Source organism: Lagopus muta, chromosome 1 (assembly GCF_023343835.1).
Source record: "Lagopus muta isolate bLagMut1 chromosome 1, bLagMut1 primary, whole genome shotgun sequence".
NCBI classification, from domain to species: Eukaryota; Metazoa; Chordata; class Aves; order Galliformes; family Phasianidae; genus Lagopus; species Lagopus muta.
This window is the reverse complement of record NC_064433.1, coordinates 122,602,906-122,625,515: the sequence shown is the minus strand read 5'-3', so window position 1 is coordinate 122,625,515 and position 22,610 is coordinate 122,602,906. Positions and strand designations below refer to the sequence as shown.

The following is a 22,610-nucleotide window of genomic DNA, read 5'->3' as shown; positions in this document are numbered from 1 at the left end:
AGAGAGATTGCTTTTATTCTTTAGTTAGTTTTTTCTTCTGCACAGTTCAAATAGGGAAGAATGTGGTGATACTCATGCAAACCTTGCTCATAAATCATGCCACAGCTGTCTTGGGTGTAAGAATGAACTGTTATTCACACCAGACTGATACAGAACTATATAATAAGATCATCCTTCTCCTTTATACAGTCTGCGAATGATACAATGTTTAAATATCTATGGGAACTTGAATTAATGCTTTATAAACAGCTGAAGCTTTTATTTCTCAAGTTGTTGTAAGCAAAACAACTCCACTGTATTTAACAAGATTAGATAGTAAGGAAAGAGAAAAAGGAGAATGCAGTAATGTTTGTGTCTGCCACATCTTTCACATTTGAAGTGATCATGAAGTAATAACTTGAATTCTAAGAGCTCTGTGAAATATCCCATCCTTTTTGACAGCAGTCATAGAAATAGCCTTTTTGTGGAGGTAGAAAACTTGATGTTATTATTTTAAGGCTTTTTAGTACTTTAAATTTTCTCTGGCCCATTTGGGGATTCGTGTGTGAAGACTAGTTAGCAGAGTTCAGTCAGGTAGGAATTATGAACAGAAATTTTGAAATAAAAGAAAAAATACTAGACTGCATAGCTGAACTTAAAGGTTTTAGCTGCCATTTACAGAACTTGTTTTGATTGGTTCCATTCTGCTGCCCTAACAGGAAGTACAAACTTCTGCCTTTCTCCGTAAAAGTACTTAAAGTTTGCAGTGTTTCTGAAAGCTTTTGCTATAGACTGCAATGTTTTAACATCAAAGGACCAGGTCATGTTGTTGCGATTGGGAATGTATCTGAGTGCAGGTATGAATGTTCATGTGTGCTGCACAGGTCCCCTTCTGTTAGCCAGCAGGTAGGTTGATGGTGGCTGGCAGCCTAGCTCACACCTAGCTGCTTGTTCACTCCACAGTAGCAGGAGGGAGGAGAGATTTGGAAGGACAGAGATGGAGAAAGATTTGTGAGTGGAGATCATGACAGTTTAATAAGGGACAAAGGAGTGTGGATGGTGAATGTGCTGCAGAAGCAATCAGTTGCCATCTCCTGCTAGCAGCCTGGTACCTGAGTTACACTCTGAGCAATGGCTACTTGGAAGAAGCTTCCCCTCAGGGTTCTATCCCTGACAGTGTCATAGGGTAAAGAATGTCCCTTCTGGGTGAATTGGGGTCAGCTGTCCCCTTTCCCAGCATCTTTGCCTAATCCTGTAGAGTGAGGAACAGAAAACTTCAATGCTGCAATTGCTGCTTGGCAATAGCAAAATAACTGGTGTCAACACAGTGTTGGTCATAAACCCAAAACACAGTGATGTGCAGGCTGCTATTAAAAAGTTAATTTCATCCCTGTCAGACACCTATGAGTGGATTCAGTCATCTCTTCTCTAGGGCTGTGTTGTATTTGGAGGGAAAGGTAAAAGAAGGGAAAGATCATTAAACGTTGATTTGAGCTCCCAGGTAGTTACTGCAAAATTTGAGTGAATACCAGTGTATGTGTACATATACAAATAGATATCTGTGCTTTCTTGATGAGCCTTTAAAGTTTTTTCAAAGGCAATATCAAGCCTCATAATAAATGAGAATATAAGGTTGCATCACCTCTAAAAGCCTGATAAATTGGCGTATCTGTATGTCTTTCCATTTTAGCACTCCCTCAGAGCTCTTGCTTAAGAAAAATGTCAAATACCATGGCAAGATTATCTACATGAAGCTTTTCAAATCACCATGGTCCTGTAGGCTAGTCATTTCACCAGTAAGAAATTGGATTGGAGGGTATCCAAGCCCAAACTCCCCCTGAACATGCCAGCTGTGTGCTTTGCCAGCGTCTGTGCTCATCTCCTCTTCCAGCGTTGCTGCCTTAGCACTTCTGTTTCTTCCACAAAGGAAAGAAGTCATGCCTCTGCCTATCCTATCTATTTATCCATCAGGAAGAGGGGAACAGAAATGCTACAGAAGCAGCACTGAGTATAGAAACTGTCTTATTTCAGGCGTTTTTAGATTCCTGCTTCCTACTTTGTTGGAGACTCAGGAACAGAAATGCCAAGCACCTATGCTTTCAGAAAATGCAAAATTGATTTGAGAACACCAATCAATCTTGGTCAATCTTGGTCAATCTTGGCGCTGTGGTTGCCTGGGCAATTGGTTTTTAGAAGTTGGAATTTCTGAAATGAAATAGGAATTTCTATTTCTGTTATGCTGAAAGCCACTCTCAATCCATGGTATAGTCTGGTCTTCTCTGCTGTTGTTTTCAGTTTACTGTTTTTGTTATTTTTAGTGCCCACAAATGCATTTCTACAACTGCTATCAGCAGAGGTTCTATGTTTGTGTGCTCCTTAATGTTTCTGCAAATGATTTCGTTATCATTTCCTCAATTCTGCTATCCATTTTTCTCTGTGGTTTTCTTTGTACATCTGTCTGCAGTAGTTTAAGGAGTCAGCTTACGTATTTTAAAAGTTGAGCAATTTCTGTGATAATTTCCTTGGTAAATTAGGCAATGCTACACTGAAAGGGATATTCACCATGAATACTTGGGGTGCTATCATAATGATTGGTGTGAGGGTTATCTCTTTAGAGAAAAGACATTACTGTAAAACTTTACAACTTGAACTATGCTACCCAGCTTTAAAGCAAATGCAGTGGCGTCCTGATTTTGTAAATAAGCTACAGCAATATTCTGTAAGTTTTGATTTAGAAGAAAAAAGCACATAACAGTTCTACATTCATTAGTCTGATTTCAAGCTCAATGAAAGGCAAATGAGAATGAAGGATGTTAAAGTCTCTTGCTTTGTTTAAGTTGCATTCTCTGTTCACAGAGCTGGCAGAATACATGCGTTGTGACGGATGTGTCCTTTCCAAACAGGTGATGTGGTAGAAGGGACTTTGCTGCTTTCAGTTACTTTGTGTTTCACAGTAGGCCAAAGAGATTTTGCACAAAGTCTGAGGGAACCTGTGCTTTAAAACTCAGCAAGTTAGTGACTCCCTCTGCCTCCAGAAAACAAATTACAGCTCTGAATTTTGTGAATCCTGAGCTCCCCCTTGCTTATGTCACCCATAGGAAAATATGACTCTGTTTTGCTGCCCGTATTTCTTATCTTGAAAAAAAAAAAAAAAAGAAAAAAAAAAAGAATAGCAACATTCTCACTTTGCGATTCAGTTAGTGTGCAGCTAAAATTGCAGTTTCACTCTGTGCGGAATTGAAACTCTCATGCTCTTGGCTGAGTGACAGGCAGTTCCTAACACGAGAAAAATTAGATCAGTCTTAGTCCAAAAGAGACACCAGTGAGACGGTACAGCTATCAAAGTTATCAAAGTTTGAAGCTGCAGACTGCTGGCGAGGTTTTCAAAGGCCCTGAGTAGCCATAGACAGTCGTTGGGTTAGGTGGCCGCACACTGTGCCTTAGAAAACTGACATGCAGCTCATGTTAGTGGGCATAAAGCACCTCATGCTTAAAGTCTGTTCCAGTGTAATGCTCCAGAGACGTGTCAAGGCTCTTGAAAAAATCAACGGTTGCAGTCCAGCCTATGCCCTGCCATTCTCCTACATACGATGACACAATTAGTTAAGCACATTTGTTTTACAACAAGGTGAAGAGCTAAAGGTAAGTTAAAGCTCACTTTTTGCTCTGCTTTTCTGTTTTGTTTTGGTTCCCTTTCCGCAAGTCTCATTCACTTAATAGACATTCTTACACTAAGGATTCATCTTAAGAGACTTATCTGCTTACAGGTCTTGGTTGAAGGCCTGTTCTTAAAGCTGTTAACAGCAGAAATGAACCTCCAATAATAAAAAAAAAATGACTGAACTTCCAAATCTAAAATACTGTTTATATCAGGCTCACTTTGTCTCTTTGTGGTCATAGAACTTGCACTTAAAAAAGAAGGAACTCAAGCTACTGCAAATTTATATTGCCCGAAGTGAATGCTGCCCTTGCGTAACACATCCCTCCTGTCTGATTAACCTCACTTTCTCATTCCAAGTATTTGACAATAGCACTCCTTTGGGTGTTCCCCGTGGCATCTTGGAGTCTTTATAGTTCCTTGAGGTCTAACAGTGTGGACAGGTAAACAACGGAATTTAAAATGAGAAGCATGATCAAAAGCGACAGAGAACAGAGAAAGTTTCAGCATGAGATGAAAACTAAACAGCAACAAAAAAACCCCATTGTCGCAACAGCACGTGGGTTTGTGAGCAATGCGGGAATCTGTTTAAAATGGAAAAAATAGGAGTGCTCAGTTATTTTTATGACGAGTGGAGGAGTAACGGAGGTAGTGCTGTTTTAATTTTAAAGCCAGATATTTGAGGAAGTGGATTGCAGCAGTTGTTTCATGTTTAATTATTTCTCAAGCTGCCGTTCAGCTGAAGAGAAGAACGATAAAGCAGTGGTTGCTGCTGTTGTCTTGAGTGAGTTATGCCACTCCTCTCTACGGGATCTGAACCAGTGAAGACCTTTTTTATGCTGTTTTTTCCTGCACTGATTTACAGTTTCTTCTCATGACAAATCTTTCAGAAGTGGCAGCACACAGAAAATGGTAGGTGAAAGTTTCATTTTAAAGTTGTTAGTGCTCTTGGGCTGGAACTGCTGGGAAAGGTTTTTAAGAGTATATTCTCACATTCTGCTTTTAGATGTCCAAATTCACTGTTGTGGCTATAAGTTGCAATTTTAATATTGATAGGAAATGAGAGTTTTACACTAATATACTAGGGGAAGAGTATAGTAAAGTGTTTTCTACTAGCTGTAATTCCTGCGTAACTCATTGCTCTCTGGCCTTTCACTCTTTTACCTTTAAAAATGCATAAGGAATACTTACAGTCCTCCTGTTTCTGAATATTTGAAGAACGCCACAAATCAGATGGAATTCAGTTTTGGATTTGTACATATCCTCAGTTAATATTGGAATAGAAGTATTTCTGAACTTATGAACAAAAACATAGATCACAGAGAAAAGGACAACTCACATGCGTGTCTTAGGTGTACTTTTAAACTACGTTTCTGAATACAAGAACTTTGTACAAGTTAGCATTGCCTACTGTTGGGAACCAGCATTAGTAGGAGAGTGGACTCTGATAGGCAGAGGTTCCTTCCAACCCCTATTCTGTGATTGCTTATTTCTTTTAATTTCATCTGTCTTCTTTATTTTTCTCTAGTACAGTACTGGGCACAAGGCGTGTTGCATGTGGACAGTTACACAGCACCAGACTGCAACAATTTGCATGCAAAATAACACTAACATTAAAGGGACATGGAGATGCAAGTTTTGCAGAGAAATGAAACTCAAAGAGAGTAAAAGCTAGGCTTGCTCTGCAAAAACGCCTGGATTCCTAAAAATTCTGCAGCAGGTCTGCATTCAAAATCTGAGCATTTTACGAGTCTCTGTAGACAATTTTTTGACACCAGAAGGAACCTTCAAAGATGTTCCTGAAGACTTTGATGTCCCAAATTCATTGTACCTGCCTTCAGGCCTCTAGTAGTACAGTGCCTCTATACCCAGGCAACTCCCTCCACGCTGTGAGGGCTGAGCAGCTCTGCAGAGGGGCCCCACCCTGCTCCCCTGCTTACTCCTGGATACCAGTGCAGTCCAGGCTGATGGCACTGCATTGAGAAATACGAATAAGTGCCTCGAATTTAGTCCCCAAGTGTAGGATCTGAGTACAAATGCACAGAGAAAGTTGGTGATGATCTAGGCAGCAATGTCTTGTTGTCCAAGTCCTAATTTAGAGCTTGGATGGAGGGGTTTAACTTGACTTAGCAAACTTAACTTGACCTTGATTCCGACTAACTTTTCCTCAACAGCAGCAAACCTGTGGTTTGCAGCAGGTTTTCCTTTTTTATTTTAAAATAGCCACTCAACTCAGATTCCAGTGGTTGGCAAGGCCATCCTTTTTCCCAGGCTTGCTGCATGGCATGGATTTAGTTGAATAGCACCAGTAAATAAAATTAAATGCACTGTTACTTAGCATTTTTGCTCGTCTAGTAAAATGTCATTACATAAATAATTCAGTGTGTTTCCTTGTAAAGAAAGAAGGCAGAATTTTTACAATAACATACCCAAATGTTGTCTCTTTTCATTGAAAGACAGACCCTCAGTTTTCTATGTGATTAATTTTAATGGTAGTGTCCCTCCTTTTCCCTCCCACCTTCTTGTCTACATTAATTCAGAAATAAAGAAGTCTTCAAAAAAATTTTTGGATAGTCAAAGGAAACAAATGTATTTTATCTTCTCCATATTAGCTCCCATCTTGCTCTGATTATTCTTATTCATCATTTTCATTCAAGTGCTTGTCTATGTTAGAAAATTAGAAAAGTTAAATTCCTCTAAAGTTAACTTGTTAGACTGTACTGAAGACACTGGTGAATGATCTGATCCATGTCTTCAGTCTGGGTGAGTTTCCAAAGTAAACTAGTATATACCAAATGAAGATTATTTTGATACAACTAATGATTCACAAGAACTGAAGATAATTAGATATGACTCATTGCCTTGGAATTCAAGGGCAGCTTTTTCCTTGAGTAATTGTAAAAATGTTGGGTAATGCTACCAATCTGGATATTTAACCAAATTTCCATTTTCTGTGAACTCACTGAAGAGAAGAAGATTCTGTAGCTCTTCCTCAGAAAAGGAAAAGAGATCACAGTGGAGGAAAGACTTCTAGTACTAGGAATACTATATGATTTTCAAGTGCAAAAATAGAGAGCTCAGGATCTGCCCTAGACTTTTGCATTTTTCCATCCATACTGAGGCCTTGTATTCAAAAGCTCACTGAATGAATCCCTGAAGTGATTCTATCTAGTTGTTGAATCTAGAGAGCAGAAATGCAGTGCTGTGAGAGATTTGATCTAGCTTCACATCCATTTGCTGCCTCGCTAGTCAGTAGAGCTCTCCTCCAGATACATAGATGAACAGGAGACTTAGTGTTGTTATCTGAAATAACAAAGAAACACTTCTGAAAGGATACTGAAAGGATACACTATTGTACGTAAACAGAGCATAAAACAGGAAGTCCCAGTTAATCTGTCATATACAAAAGATGTTCAGTAGTGTTTTCCCATACTGTCTATGCAGTGAGCAGGTCCTTGTATGTATTGAATTACTACAACACTTTTAAGAGACATACTCAATTTTAAACACCTTTTATTTTTCTATTTAGACCTACAATTAACATAAAGCCCCCTGGACCCTCTCTCCTTACTGGACAGTGAAAATGCAAGCTGCTATTAAAGGGTATTGTAGTACATCCATATTCCTTCTGAAAATTTACTTTGCTCGTTTATGTATATTATACAGCTGCATTCTGCTGGATATCTAACATTGCTTACCCTTAAATAAAGAGAATTCACATAAACAGACTTAAGTACATACCTTGTCTTTCTTTTAGCAGACTCCTTAATTTCTTTATGATTCACTATTTAGAGAGTGATATTTGTCTTATCAGTGCAATATTTAATTATAATAAAGAAAAAAAAAACATCTGAGGAAATGTCAATACACGCCTTCCCCCAGATTTAGAATCCTTCCTACACATCCATTTCTGGACAGCATGAGACAAGATCCTAGGTTATCCCTGTGTTTGGTTTGCCCCAGTACATGTCCTATGACATTTGTTGCCGTTGCATTTGATTGATACCTCCCTACTTCCTTATTTTTAGGTACGTCATGCAAAGATGTCAAATGCGCTGCTGACTGTCTTGCTCTTCTTATTTCCAATGCGGCTATCAGGACATTGGTTTCCCAAAACTTTACCCTGTGATGTGGAAGCCTTTGAAGGTACTGTGAGAGTAGACTGCAGCGATCGTCACCTCACGGAAGTCCCCAGAGGGATCCCTGGAAACGCTACTAACCTGACCCTGACTATTAACCATATCCCCCATATCTCTCCAGCATCCTTTATTCAGCTTGAAAACCTTGTGGAGATTGACTTCAGATGCAACTGCGTGCCTCCCAGACTGGGGCCCAAAGACAGTGTGTGCACCACACCACCATCAATTGAGAATGGCAGTTTTGCCGCTCTGACAAGACTGAAGTCATTGTATTTGGATGCAAACCAACTGTCAGAAATACCCCAGGGTCTTCCTGCTAGTCTACGACTGCTGAGTCTGGAAGCAAACAAAATTTTTTCTATTAAAAAAAACACTTTTTCAGGGCTAAGAAATATAGAATTACTGTATCTGGGACAGAATTGTTACTACCGTAATCCGTGCAATGTTTCTTTTGAAATTGAAAAAACAGCCTTTCTGAATCTGAAAAATTTGACAGTACTCTCCCTGAAGTCTAACAACTTAACTTTTATTCCACCCAACTTGTCTTCAACTTTAAAAGAATTGTATATTTACAATAACAGAATTCAAGAGGTTCAGGAACATGATTTAAGTACCCTTCACAACCTAGAAATTCTTGATCTCAGTGGCAATTGCCCACGTTGCTATAATGCCCCATATCCTTGTACTCCCTGCCCTAATATCTCAATTAAGATTCATTCAAAGGCTTTTTATTCCTTGAAAAAATTAAGAATTTTGAGGCTCCACAGTAACTCTCTTCGGAGTATACCAAGCAGCTGGTTTAAAAACATCAAGAATCTCAAAGATCTTGACCTCTCCCAAAACTTCCTCATAAAGGAGATTGGAGACGCTCAGTTTTTGAAGCTTATTCCCAGTCTTGTAGAGCTGGATCTGTCCTTTAATTTTGAATTGCAGATGTATTCTCCATCCTTGAATCTGTCTAAGACATTTTCCTCCCTCTCTAACCTGGAAACCCTAAGAATCAAGGGTTATGTCTTTAAAGAACTGAGAGAAGGAAATCTAGATCCATTACTCGGTCTTAGAAATCTGACAGTGTTGGATCTTGGGACTAATTTTATTAAAATTGCTGACCTAAGAGTGTTCAAGAAATTCCAAGCTCTCAAAATCATAGATCTCTCAGTGAATAAAATTTCTCCTTCTTCAGGTGAAAGTAACTTTTATGGATTTTTCTCTGATCCCAGGATTACAGTAGAGCAATACAGCAGGCAAGTTTTACAAGAGATGCATTACTTTAGGTATGATGAGTATGGTCGAAGTTGCAAGTCCAAAGACAAAGAGGCTGATTCCTACCAACCTTCGGTCAATGAAGATTGCATGAATTATGGAAAAACTCTAGATTTAAGCAGAAACAACATATTTTTTGTTAACTCTGTAGACTTCCAGGATCTTAGTTTCCTCAAATGCCTCAACTTGTCAGGTAATGCCATAAGTCAAACTTTAAATGGAAGCGAATTCTGCTACCTGTCTGGATTGAAATATCTGGATTTTTCTAACAACAGGATTGATTTGCTATACTCAACTGCTTTCAAAGAGCTGAAATTTTTAGAAATTCTAGATCTGAGCAACAACAAACATTACTTTCTGGCAGAAGGTGTTAGTCATGTGCTTAGTTTTATGAAAAACTTGGCCTATCTGAAGAAGCTGATGATGAATGAGAATGAGATTTCTACCTCTATTAGCATGGGGATGGAAAGTCAATCTCTTAAAACTTTAGAATTTCGGGGAAATCGTTTAGATATTTTTTGGGCAGATGGGAAGACTGAATATCTGTCATTCTTCAAGAATCTGACCAAACTGGAACAACTGGATATTTCCTCTAACATGCTCAGCTTTTTACCTCCTGGTGTTTTTTCAGCTATGCCTCCAGAACTCAAGATACTGAATTTAACCAGTAACCGGTTGAAGACATTCAATTGGGGAAAACTCTACTTATTGACCAGGCTAATAACTCTGGACCTCAGCAATAACCTTCTGACTACTGTTCCCCGAAAGCTGTCCAATTGCACTTCAACTCTTCAAGAACTGATACTCCGAAACAATCGTATTACACGGATAACCAAATATTTTCTCAGAGGTGCCATTACGTTGTCATACTTGGACCTCAGCTCAAACAAGATCCAAATAATTAAGAAATCTAGCTTCCCTGAAAATATCATAAACAACCTGAGGATGCTGCTTTTGCACAACAATCCTTTCAAGTGCAACTGTGATGCAGTATGGTTTGTTGGGTGGATCAATCAGACTCACGTGACAATTCCTTTTCTGGCCACAGATGTGACCTGTGCTGGCCCAGGGGCACACAAAGGAAGGAGCTTGGTTTTCCTGGATCTGAATACCTGTGAGCTGGACACATCCTATTTGATCATGTATGCTTTATCAACTTCAGCTGTCCTAAGTTTAATAACGTTTGCAGTTATGAGTCACCTCTATTTCTGGGATGTCTGGTATAGCTATCATTACTGCACTGCCAAGTTGAAAGGCTATAGACGTTTACCTTTACCAGATACCTGCTATGATGCTTTTATTGCCTATGACAATACTGATCTGGCTGTGAATGAATGGGTGATGACAGAATTGGTTGAAAAGCTGGAAGATCAAAAAGCCAGACAGTTCAATTTATGCTTGGAAGAAAGAGACTGGCTTCCAGGACAGCCAGTCTTTGACAACCTTTCCCAGAGTATTCAACTGAGCAAAAAGACCATATTTGTGCTGACCAACAAGTATATTAAAAGTGGCACTTTCAAGACAACATTTTACATGGCCCACCAACGACTTCTAGATGAAAAAATTGATGTGATTATCTTGATATTTCTTGAGAAAGTATTACAGAAGTCCCGATATGTTCAGCTGAGGAAGAGGCTATGCAGAAGTTCTGTTCTGGAATGGCCAACTAACCCTCGATCTCAGCCTTACTTCTGGCAGTGTCTGAAAAATGCCATAGCTGTGAACAATACCCTGGCTTACAACAAACTTCTCCAGGAGACTGTTTAGCTTTACTGCTCCCTGTAAAATACTGTTACTGTGTGTGGTGAGGAAAAGATACTGAACTTGCTATGGAGAAAATGTGAAAGTGGAGAGGATAAATGTAATTGTGATATGATTCTCAAAAATGAAATGCACAATCTGTTCCAAAGATAATAATTCAATTGTTTCACTATGACAACATTAAATATAAACTGTTGCCAGCACAGATGTTTAGCTGATGCACACCTCATTTAACATTTGCAGCAAGAGAAGATGCAACAGAGTCACCACTCCCTGTTTCAGTTCATTGGAGAACATCTGACATCACCTGGCTGGGTCAAGTGTGAGTGAGTCAATTGATCAGCGCAATCTAGTTCCCAGGATGCTAGGAGGAGTTCAGTCATGCTTGAGATTGCTGCTGTTTGGATCACTGTTGTAGTAAACGTAATTTTAATAGAAAAATATTGTTAATGCATTTGTGTCTATTTATGAAAACAGGAAAAAACACAAAATGTTAATTTCAGAAAATACTTTAGGTGAATTTCATGTTTAGGAGTTGGGGAAATGTATGCATGATTAACTCTGCAACTCAGGCTTCCATCTGCTGAGCCTACCAGTTCTGCTTGACGGGGCAACAGCGCTAGCCACTGGGGAGATGATATGCTGGTGGGACTTATGGCAGAAGCTTGGATGAGGTATGGGAGATCTCCCATCTCCCACTGCTGCATTGTCACAAAGGTTGTAAATCAGAAAAGATTTTGAAGAACTTGCATGTACCAAAATGGGAAAGTGTGAGAGAAGAGAAACAAGTCAGAAGAGCTTGCAAGCTGTGGATCAGGAGGAATTACAAGGTAAAGGGAGTCTTTGCATGGAGCTGGCACATGGGAGTGAAAAAGAAAGGCAGGACAGCAAGCAGATAGACTGAGAGGGAAGGAAAAAAAAAAAAGAAAGAAAGAAAGAAAGAAAACAAAGAAAAGGAGAGAAGAGAAATAAAGAAAGAAAGAAAGAAGGAAAGGTAGGAAAAAAAGAAGTTGAGAGAGATGGAAAGAGTAGCAAAAAACAATGGCTACATGGGACCATGCTTAAATGACTGATTTGTTTGCCTCTGGCTGCCCAGACTTTCTCCAGAACAAAACACAAAGTGCAAAACATGTAAGACCAAGTTGCAAAAGGATAGCACCCACCTGACTGTTTCTTTAGCCATATTGTTGTTGCTCCAGAGCATCTTCAAACTTCCTTTGCCTCCTTGTTCTCCCGGCAGGTCTATTTCTCACAGCAGCTGTTGAAAGTGTGAACTGGGAATGGGTTTGACTTTAGACGTATCCTAAAGAGGAAAAGAAACACTGTTCAGGAAAATAAATATTTGAGCCTGCTCCCTGCTTTAGTTCATAGAGCATCCTATACAAGCACATGAAAGTAATTCAGCTGGAGATTTTTCAATGACAGTTTAAACTTATGTGTGTTTCCTTGCACTTCTGTCTACAATACACTTTGGACAGCTTCTCTCATCTCTGTCAAAGCCTTACTGCTGCTTAGAACCTACTTGGCTGCCTCCTGCACTTATTCACCTACATTTCTGCCCAGTCCTTTCCTTGAACAACTCCTTTTTGATTTAGTTCTAGGCAACCAGGCGCACAAGAACGCAAACACACACAAAAAAAGCAAAACAGAAAACCACACTTCACATAATGTTACAGAAAATAAGAGGGTCATTTTTCCCCCAGTTTGTCACACCAGTTTTATTGATGAATATCTGAAGCACGAGAAAGAGGAGGGCATAGTTAACAGAGTGGGTGTTTTATGGTTATATTTTAAGTAATACCTTGTAAGGATTGTGTTAGTAAGCCTAAACAATCTGTGTCTGCAAATAGAATAACATGAGATCTAATGCAACTCTCTTCATAAGGGAATGCTAAATTAAGAACTTCTGTCCTTCAGTTACTGCCATGCTGTGTCTCCCTTTCTCCCCAAAGCACTTCTGTCCAGAGCACTTTTCTCTTTTTCAGCCTGAGTGGATAGTGCCAGGGCATAAAATCGCTTGGCATACCTGAGGTTGAGAGGAGTATTTTCTACTCTTGTACTGATAACTGACCAAAGGATGGGTATGCAATGAGTGGCAATGGGTATATATACAAAATTCTGATCTTGTGGTGTGGCAAGGGACTTATTCATGCTGTAGTGCAAGAGCACAGAGAGGCCAAGAATGCAGCATGAACCCTTTTGGGAGTATCAGAGAGAGATGTTGAACTGTGCTGTGATCTGAAGTGGAAATCAAGCTATCTACTGACATGGCACTTCTCAGTGTTAGGGCTAGTGCTCTCAGACAGAGCCTTCATTACAGAGAATAGATCCCACTGCCACTTTCATGTGGCAAAGCACTTTGCAATACCTGTGCTTTTCCCCTGCAAATAAACACGTAGTCAGGGGAATAAGGAGAGAATGAGAAAGACTGAAACACCAATTTCTATCTCTCTTTCTATCTTAATCTAAAATGATAATTTCTGTGTCCCTCATTCTATTTCTGTGTTCTGTGGCACTTTGGAGAGGATGTATTATGGCCTTAAGTTGCGCCAGGGTAAGTTTAGGTTGGATATCAGGAAAAACTTCTTTACAGAAAGGGTTGTTAAGCAGTGGAATAGGCTCCCCAGGGAGATGGTTGAGTCACCATCCCTGGATGTGTTTAAAAACCGTTTGGATGTGGTGCTCAGGGACATGATTTAGTGGAGGGTTGTTACAACTAGGGTCATATGGTTAGGTCGTGGTTGGACTTGATGGGTCTTTAAAGTCTTTTCCAACCTGAGTGATTCTATGATTCTAATTAGCTGAAACAGGCCTACATCCTTCTCTTAAAATGCTTCAGGATATATTCAGAGAAGGCCACCTATTGTCCAGGACTTTGCATATTTTTCAGGCTAAAGATTATTCCTGTAGTCAGAGGACAACTGAATTTGTTCTAATATTTCTTTGTTTTATTGTTGTTTGTTTGATTGATTGATTGTTTCTGAAGTCATTTCATAAATGGCAGCTAGCAACTTTTCAGTGAGTGTAGGCACAATCTAAGTCTCTAATTGGAAAAATAATTGAATTTAGTATTAGCTAGGATTTTAGTGAATGCATTTATTAAATAAGCATGCCCTTCATCCCTTCTGGAATCTTTTATTATAAGGGAGCACCAAGAAATGGAAGTTTTTTGACAGATTCAAACTACTCATTTTTGACTTTGGGTATTGCTTGCATGGTTGGTGTAAGAGTGTCTGAACTTACACAGCACTTTAGAGTGAGAGGTTTTCTATTCCAGTTTCATATGGTTTTATAGTGGTATATCTTATGAACTGGTGTGAAGTCAATGAGAAAGAAGAGCATAAGGATACTTGGCTAACCTAAAGGTGGACGTCTACAGCTGCATTAACATGTCTAAAGTTCATTCTCCTTTCAGAGGTGAGATAGAGGCATTTGACAAATATCACTTATCCTAACTCAGAGGCTTAAGGTGGGTCAAAGTAATTCCACACCAAAAGTAGGATTTCTCCCCATTAGCCATGAGGTGTTCCTAAGGTGACTATGTCAGATGTAAGCCACTACGCTGCAGATGCCTTCAGTTACATGAGTCATCATCTTGCTCCAGATTTACATATGCAGCCAGTGCCAAGCTGGTCCTCAAAATCACGTGGACAGAAAAATATCAGAAATACTATAAACAGCAAATGTGTTAACCAAAACTGTTCTTTGTCAGTCTTCTGTTTCATTAGCAAGATTATACTAGATAATGACTACACTTGGTATTTAGACTACATGGCCTAAAACAACTACACATGGACTAGGAAGAAGCAGGAAGAAGAGAAGGGATGTTGGCAAATTGATCACGTTTTTACAGTTCTTGTACGATCAGCAGAAAAATGCAGTATTTATAGATATGGTGATATTGTTATTGTGGCACAAGAAGAACAACAAAAACTAAATGAAACTCAGTAAAAACTGGCTACGCATGTAGCATTGAGAATGTGGTGATGAACTGGTTTAAATCCAGCTGGTGACTGGTAGTGAGTGTTGTTCCTCAGAGGTTGATATTGGGACCCATTCTGTTTAAGATCTTTATTGATTATTTGGATGAGAGAATTGAATGCAATCTCAGTAAAAATGCAGACAACACCAAGTTGAGTAAAATATTGATCTGCCTGGGGTAGGAAGACCTTACAGAAGTATCTGGACAGACTAGATCAATGGGCTGGAGCAAAGTGATAAAGTTTAACAAGGCCAAGCATCGGATCTTGCACCAGAACCCCTGGTAATGCTACAGGCTTGGGGAAGGATGGCTGGAAAGCTGTGTGGAGGAAAAGAATCCAAGGACGTTGGTCAACACTCAGCTGAACCTGAGCCAGCAGTGTGCCCAGGTGGTCAAGAAGGCTAATGGCATCCTAACTTGTATCAGAAATAGTGCAGTCAGCAGGAGCTTGGAGATGATTGTCTTTCTGTTCCCAGCTCTGGTGAGGCTGCACCTCATGTACTGCATTCAGTGTTAGGCCCCTCATTACAAGAAAAATATTGAGGCCCTGTAGCATATTCAGAGAAGGGGAACAAAGCTGTGAAGAGTCTGGAGCGCAAGTCTTATGGAGAGTGGCTGAGGGAACTGGGATTCTTCAGTCTGGAGAAGAGGAGGCTCAGGGGAGACCTTATTGCTGTCTACAAATACCAGAAAGAAAGTTGTAGCAAGATGGGTGTTGGCCTCTTCTGCCAGATAGCAGTGATAACACTAGAGGGAATAGCTGCAAGCTGTACCAGGCAAAATTCAGATTGGGTATTGCAAAGAATTTATTTGAAAGAATGGCAATGCATTGAAACAGGCTGCCCACAGAGGTGATGGAATCACTGTCCCTGAAGATGTTCAAGGAAAGGGTAGAGGAAGTACTTAGGGATGTGGTTTAGTGGGCAATATCTGTGGTGGGCGGATGGTTGGACTAGATGATGTTAGAGGTCTTTTCCAACTTTAATGATTCTGTGATTCTATTATAGTTTTATATGAATATGTACTTTGCTTCACATATGAGGAATTTAAAGTTGACTCTCTATGAGAATGATTTACATTGGAAAGGACCTCTGGAAGTCAAAACAGGTCTAATTTCCACATAGCATTATCTTACATCCTTGTTGAGATGATATGAAGTTGGAGTACTTTGTAGGAAACATGATATCTTGCAAATGAACTTTAGAATCTTCAAAAGACCCTGTAAAGATCAGGAAACCTTGTTCTGTAGTAGATCTCACATTTGGGTAATGGGTATCAAAAACAGCAAAAAATTTTTGTCTTCTGAATACCGTTTGCCTCTTCTCCTAAATGTTGATCTGAAGGTACCTAACTATGGAAATAAGCTCTCATTTACTCTGAACAAGATAATTAGGTCATTCAGGTTATAATTCTTCCCACTTGCCTCTGTTGTAACTCATCATCATCGATTGTGTGTGGAAGTTAGCCTCCTAATTTGGGAAGATAAATTGTCTGTCTAAATGCAAAGGACATACACATTCATCCATCATTATCTCCAGCAGTATAAATGGGAAAAGTAAGGTACAGAGAAGTCAAACCACTTCTACATTGTGCATTTGCTGCTGGTGAAACTGGAAAAGCGAATTTAGCCATCCAACCCGTAAAAGCAATGTGAATGTGTTGCTTGTTAATGAGCACATTCACTTGTACATGGAATTATTAGAAATATAGCTAAGCTGAGAATCAAATGTACTCACAGAGAGAAACTTTTAATTTGGGTGTACAGATTATTGAGGTTGTGCTGAGGTAATGAAAGTCCTGCTAAGTTACATAAAAATGTTTTTTGTTTTGTTTTGGTGAGAGAGTATTTTTGTTCAACATATGCAGCTGAAGATGTGATATTAGAATAACCAATGATATAAACCTGTGGCCTTATTGATTTGGTCTTTTCTTTCCTTCCTTTATTGTTACTGAGGCATACTGCTAACAGCAGAGTTTTGAGCAAAAGCAGACCTAGGTAACTGTGCTGTTTTAAAGGAAACATACACAAAATAAAAATAATCTTTGCCAGTGCAAACTCACTCAGGAATATTTAAGGAAATAATGTTTCAGGCTCTTCCTAGCAACGGTATGACAAAAGGATTAACAATGGATTTATATGATCATAGAAACTGAAGTAAGTTTGCACAACTGAAGTTTTTAGGTTTCCATTATTATTTTTTTTCTGAACAATTTCTTTCTTTTTAAAAGCTATGTTCATTTTCACTACCTTAGCTACTGAGTTTATCTGTGCTGTACTCCACATAGTGATATCTGCAAACCTAACACAATTAATATTTTTTAAATGATTTCACAAGAATGAGAGGTTCCAGAAGTGGGTGTTGCTTAAAAACACATTCCCAGTTTTGTGTTTTTCCTGATAATGTTCAACTTTCAATCAAAGAGAGGCTTTCAGTCAATCAGGCTTTCTTTGAAATTGCTCTCCATGTATGAAGTAAAAAATCCTGAAAGTTAAAGCAAGTGAATTTTTACCTTATATTCTTGTTTTCTTGTTCACAGATTATTCTCACTCATCACTTACTCAGAATATTTGAGATCCACAGGTCTGTGTGGAAGAACTACATTCAGACAAGACTATGCTTTTGAACGTTGCAGCTCAATGCTCCATCCCACTCATAATAAAATCTTATAACTTAATTCTCCAGTTATCTTGGAGCATATTTTGAGGGCTGGTAGAAACACAGTCACTAAGCTGTGCTCATTTATTTATTCTGAACTCACGTTTGTGATGCAAAAGCAGCAACTTCCAAAAAAGGATTTTAGTAAGCCTTGCTCTATTGGACAAACAAGTTGCAAACACAAACTGAAGACATACTCCTTCCCAACTAGTTTACTTCTACTTCCTGTGGCTGAAATTCTGCGAACAAAATCCTGTTCTGAGGTGAAATCCAGGCCTTCCAAGATTCTTGACCTTCAAGCAAAGACATTAATCCAATAGCAGTTATGTAAATATATGTACACATACATGTACATATACACGTATATTCAAAACACCTTCAGCTATAAAGAAAAAAATGTAATTTTTGATGTCATATTAACTCAATTTCAACTATTTTGAATAATCCATCAACAAATTTCACAGAAAGAATGTGGTTTATGTATTTGTAGGAAAAATATCCAGTACACAAACCCCATAAATCGTGCTAAATACATAAATAATTCTAAAGAAAGAAGAACCTAAAAGTGCAAAACATACACATTTTCTCAAAGTAACATTCTATTCTCAGGAACAAAAATGAACTGATGGTCTAAGACTGGAACAGTTCTCAAATATTTTCTTGTATTAGTAATTTTACATGTAGTGAGTGACAGAAATACAGAGAGAGAACAGAGGGCTTTTTTGTCATCTGTTTCTTACAGATATTTATACATTTATTTTTAATCACTAAGCTTCTTTTGCAACTGTATATTTCATTCAAACCTAATACAACTACTGCATTATCTACTATGGAAATATATTCATTACTTATCAGCGTAACTTATCTATTGTTCACTGTTAGACTTCCTATATTACAGTATGTTATCCAAGATGAGTACACTCTAAAGACCTTGAATTGTATTTGGTTATGCCATCATTAATGCCTTCTCATCATTTTGAAAAAAAGAAATACAAACACTATTTCTCTTCTGTATTTCTCTAGTCTCATCTTTCAGACCCCCTTTTATCCCTTCATCTAGTAGACTGGAGAATGCCCTCCTTATAGACATTTTCCCCCATTTTTTATCCCTGAGCTATGATCAAATCAATTCCTCATTTTCTCTCTCTTGAATAAATCAGCTCTGCTTTTCAAACAAGAAAAAATAAAGCTTCTCTTTTTCAGTCTCTCATGGGAAGACATTTGAACTAGCAAGTGCCACAATGAGCAGAGAGGTAAAAGAAGAGATGCTCAGCTTGCTTTAGATGGAGGCAGCTGGCTTGCATGACAAAGCTAGGAGGGAGCCTGGGGAGCCCCAGACCAGCTCTTGCCACAGGCAGCTATTCCAGAAAGAGCTAGGCTGCCACCATCTGCTGTGGACTCCTAGGTGCTCCTTAAAGTTCTTTCCTTGGGAATACCAAAAGTTATGTTTTAGGCCACCAGACTCAGCTGTTTTCTCAGACTTTCTACTTAAGAAAGTAAGCTTAAGAAGGATGAGCAGAGACTATGGAATTCTGCAGACACAAAGAACTTCTGAATGAAAGATGAATGTATCCAGATCCCATGTAAGCTCACACTCATTTCCAAATCTTCTATGTGTTTTTTAACTATGATACATTGGTTATCATAGTTATATGGTATATATATATTGGTATATCATGGCTATTGGTTATTATATATATATATATATGTATGTATGTATGTATCTTAAGTTTAAAATTACATTAACTTTTGTTCATAAATTCCTAAATTTCTGGTAACTTCTTGCACTCTCTTTTTCTCTTCTTCCCTAATGAAGAAACATAGAATGTCTTGGATTGGAAGAGACCCCAAGGATCATCAAGTTCCAACCCCCCTGCCACAGGCAGAGCCACCAACCTCCAGATTTAATACTAGACCAGGCTACCCAGAGCCCCATCCAGCCTGGCCTTGAACACTTCCAGTGTTGGGGCATCCACAGATTCTCTGGGCAGTCTGTTCCAGTGCCTTATCGCTCTCTCTGTAAAGAATTTCTCCCTGACATCAAAGTTAATCATAATGGATCATAATACATCGCTAAATACACAGCAGAACAGAGTAGCTCTTGTGTCTCAGCATTATTGTAGTTATTTTTCATGGACAGGTCTGAAAAATTTCTTATACTATAGCTGAATAGAAATTTTATGGTGGTAGAATGAAACAACACAAACTACAGCATGATCAGAATTTGAATCTGGTGTATTTCTGTTCTAGAGAAAACCATCATGAGATGGTTAGTTCTCAATGAATCCCCACATTCCCCTGCCTGCTGATCATCATGTGCCTGCCCACCCAGCAAGTGAACATACTGATTCTACTTCTTATTTTTCTTTACACTTTTTATTGAGCTTCTCCTTTATCTTCTTTCCACTTCTTGTTTCATGGGAACTCTTTCTGCAGAGCAGACAAATGGACTCAACATTAATCTCAAATGCCTATATTCTGCATTATGCTTTATCCTCATTTTAGATGATAAAATTTCTCATGGCAGCTATTCACTTTGGGATATTTCATATGCATCCATATACCTATGCATTAAATAAAATCATATTCCATATGATTTTGCATATTGCATATTGCACAAAATCAAAGTATATCCAGGAAGAAACTTCATATCATTTTAAAAGGATAAAGAAGAAACATGCTTAAGTTGCAAATCCACAGGCATTTCTCGTTCAGTTCATTGCAGAAACACCACTGAACTTATTACCACCATTTATTTGTCATTTCTACAAATAAATGGTTATCTCCTTCAGCATGAATCCATATTTAATTTTTTTTTTCTGTTCATCATGAAAATGCTTTAGGTTATTTTTAATTTGTGTTACTGTGCCTTGCAGTGTAGGGTAGGAAGAGCCATCCTAGCAAATTGAACTGTATTTCAAGCTTATTTCTACATCTGTTGTAAATGTAAACAATTTTTGAATTATGTAGCAACTAGTATAGTAGTTACATTAATATAGTGACTTTATAACATTTTTCATCATAAAAGCTTTTCCTTCAGGCTACTTCTTATCTTACTGGAGAGTCTTTCAAGACTTGCAGTAGCTCATGCAAATGTTCCCTACATGTTTTATTCATGTGGAGGTGTTTGCCCACAAGTCGATGACCAGAATACAATCTATATTCACATTGGCCATTTTAGTACAGATGATGGGTACACTGCTTCATCTGCACTACTGTAATTCCTTATTTTAGTATGTGAAAAACAACATCACTGAGCTTTGAGTTTAAGCGAGGCTTGGAAGAACTAAAGGAATAAAGTATCCTAAAATCATGACAGTTTAAGGGATTACTCAAGTGTATTTTGACAACTTTTAGAACTCTGATTTTTACATTGGACTGGATTTGATATGTTAAACCTAAAGAATGCACTAAGAAAGGTCTCCAGCCTTTTTGAACATCAAAGGCAACTTTATCAACTTTAAAATTGTTAAAGAAAAGGTATCTGAAATTCAGTCATTGCTGAGGATGCTACCCAGAGATCCTCCACCTGCTGTTACATGGTTGAGGTTTGTGTCAAGCAGTGATATGTGTATAAGAACTGTTTCTGAGCACAAAAAAATTGAAGGAGATGGGAGGGGAAGAAAACTGGTGCTTTGGTGTCAGCTCTGGAAAATCTCTTCCCACGCTGTATGGGACTTTCTCACTCTCACCAACATGACCTTGCAGACACTGTCTCACTGTAACCTGACATGGATGCCATACTACTTACCCATATTTCTGTAGCACCTTATCTAAGTCTAAATACCTCAACGCTACTTTTCCATGTGAACATAGCTCTGGAAGCCCATTCAAATGCATCCTTAACAAAGATCTCAGTTTTGACTAGCATTACATTTCCCCATATTCCTGCCATCTGCTTTCAGAATTGGCAGAGCTGTAAAAATGTCCCTTCTGTGGATGATTACTACACATGGGTGATAGCCTTCGAAGAGCTCATACAGAGTTCATGCACTCTTGTGGAAGAGGATTTATCTTTCAATTACCAGAAGCAAATGTAATACCATTATCTAAAGCTTTCTCAGCACTTGTTAATCCTGATATCATTGCAGCATATGAACTTATGATTGAAACAATTATGTGCTTAAAGGGCATTTTCAAAGAGCTAAACAAAGCATATGCAAACCTCAATTTATCCTTAAAAAAAGTAAATGTCCTTGATCTTGGTCAAGGACAAACTTCATTAGAAAAACTGACAGACATGTATACAAGGAATTAGATAATCTTGCAGACCTATTCTTGAAAGAATAACCATATATTTCCACAATCAAGGGGAAATAGTATTTTTCTTAATAGCACGAGAAAAAAAGTATAAATGATTACTCTCAGTTGATACAGAAATTCAAGTCACAAGCATCATTAATAATCTGATAGACAAAAAGAGCATATGTACTATTCAGATAATCAACACCGTAAACAATACCAAAGTATCTTGGATTTGGGTAAAAAAATATTTTCTTATATTTTCATATAAAAGAGTTTAAATTTCTTAAGGGTGTAGCTTGTTTGATTTTTTCTTCAAATACTGTGGTGAGGTTTTCAACAACACTGAATTTATCTTTCACCTAATCTGTGATATTTACATCTCTTAACAAATTGAACACACCAGTTATTTTGCATTTAAAAAGGTGCATAATGTCAAGGTAACAGACTTCAGCTATTACAGATTTTATATTTTAGTGGTAGATTTGGCATATTTATTGAAAACATTCCTGAATTAAAGATTTCTCATTTAAACTTGAATGAGATTTCTCCACCATTAGCATTTTAACTAGGAAGTTCTTCCCTTCCGAAATGAGGCTTCAGGGAAAGGTATATTTTTATTATATGACGAAATGGAAACAAATTATATAGGATTATGTAGGTTAGAACTCTTCTTATAACAATTTTTTACATATCTCTCTGAGGGCATTTGAAAATCTGCCAAAGAGCTTAACTGAACTGTATTTCAATAACAACAAAGTACACATTCCCATCTGGGAAAAACTTAGCTACTTTAAATCCATGAAGCTGCTTGAGTTAGAACTGATTAAAGACAGATATGCAATTAAGTCTACTAGATAATTTCAAACAGCTGTTTCATACTCTGATTCTGAAACAGAACAAAAGTGATATGATTTCTATTGAGTTGA

General features: G+C 38.2%; 1 protein-coding gene across 4 annotated transcripts; it reads left to right on the top strand.

Moving 5' to 3' along the window:
* Nucleotides 1-3,378: 3,378 nt before the first annotated feature.
* On the top strand, nt 3,379-22,359 carry TLR7 (toll like receptor 7). 4 transcript variants are annotated; one of them, XR_007373435.1, is made up of 3 exons: nt 4,133-4,549; nt 7,666-11,630; nt 17,321-22,359. XR_007373435.1 is itself a non-coding variant. In XM_048928419.1 (3 exons), exon 3 carries the CDS (start codon nt 7,681-7,683, stop codon nt 10,804-10,806), a length of 3,126 nt encoding a protein of 1,041 aa, XP_048784376.1. In that variant the 5' UTR covers nt 4,133-4,549; nt 7,167-7,240; nt 7,666-7,680; the 3' UTR covers nt 10,807-11,689. The 4 variants fall into 4 exon arrangements, 3 of the variants coding, with proteins under 3 accessions (XP_048784385.1, XP_048784376.1, XP_048784365.1); XM_048928419.1 differs by lacking the exon at nt 17,321-22,359 and adding an exon at nt 7,167-7,240 and having other exon boundaries at nt 7,666-11,689; XM_048928428.1 differs by lacking the exons at nt 4,133-4,549; nt 17,321-22,359 and adding an exon at nt 3,379-3,621 and having other exon boundaries at nt 7,666-11,689.
* Nucleotides 22,360-22,610: the final 251 nt, after the last annotated feature.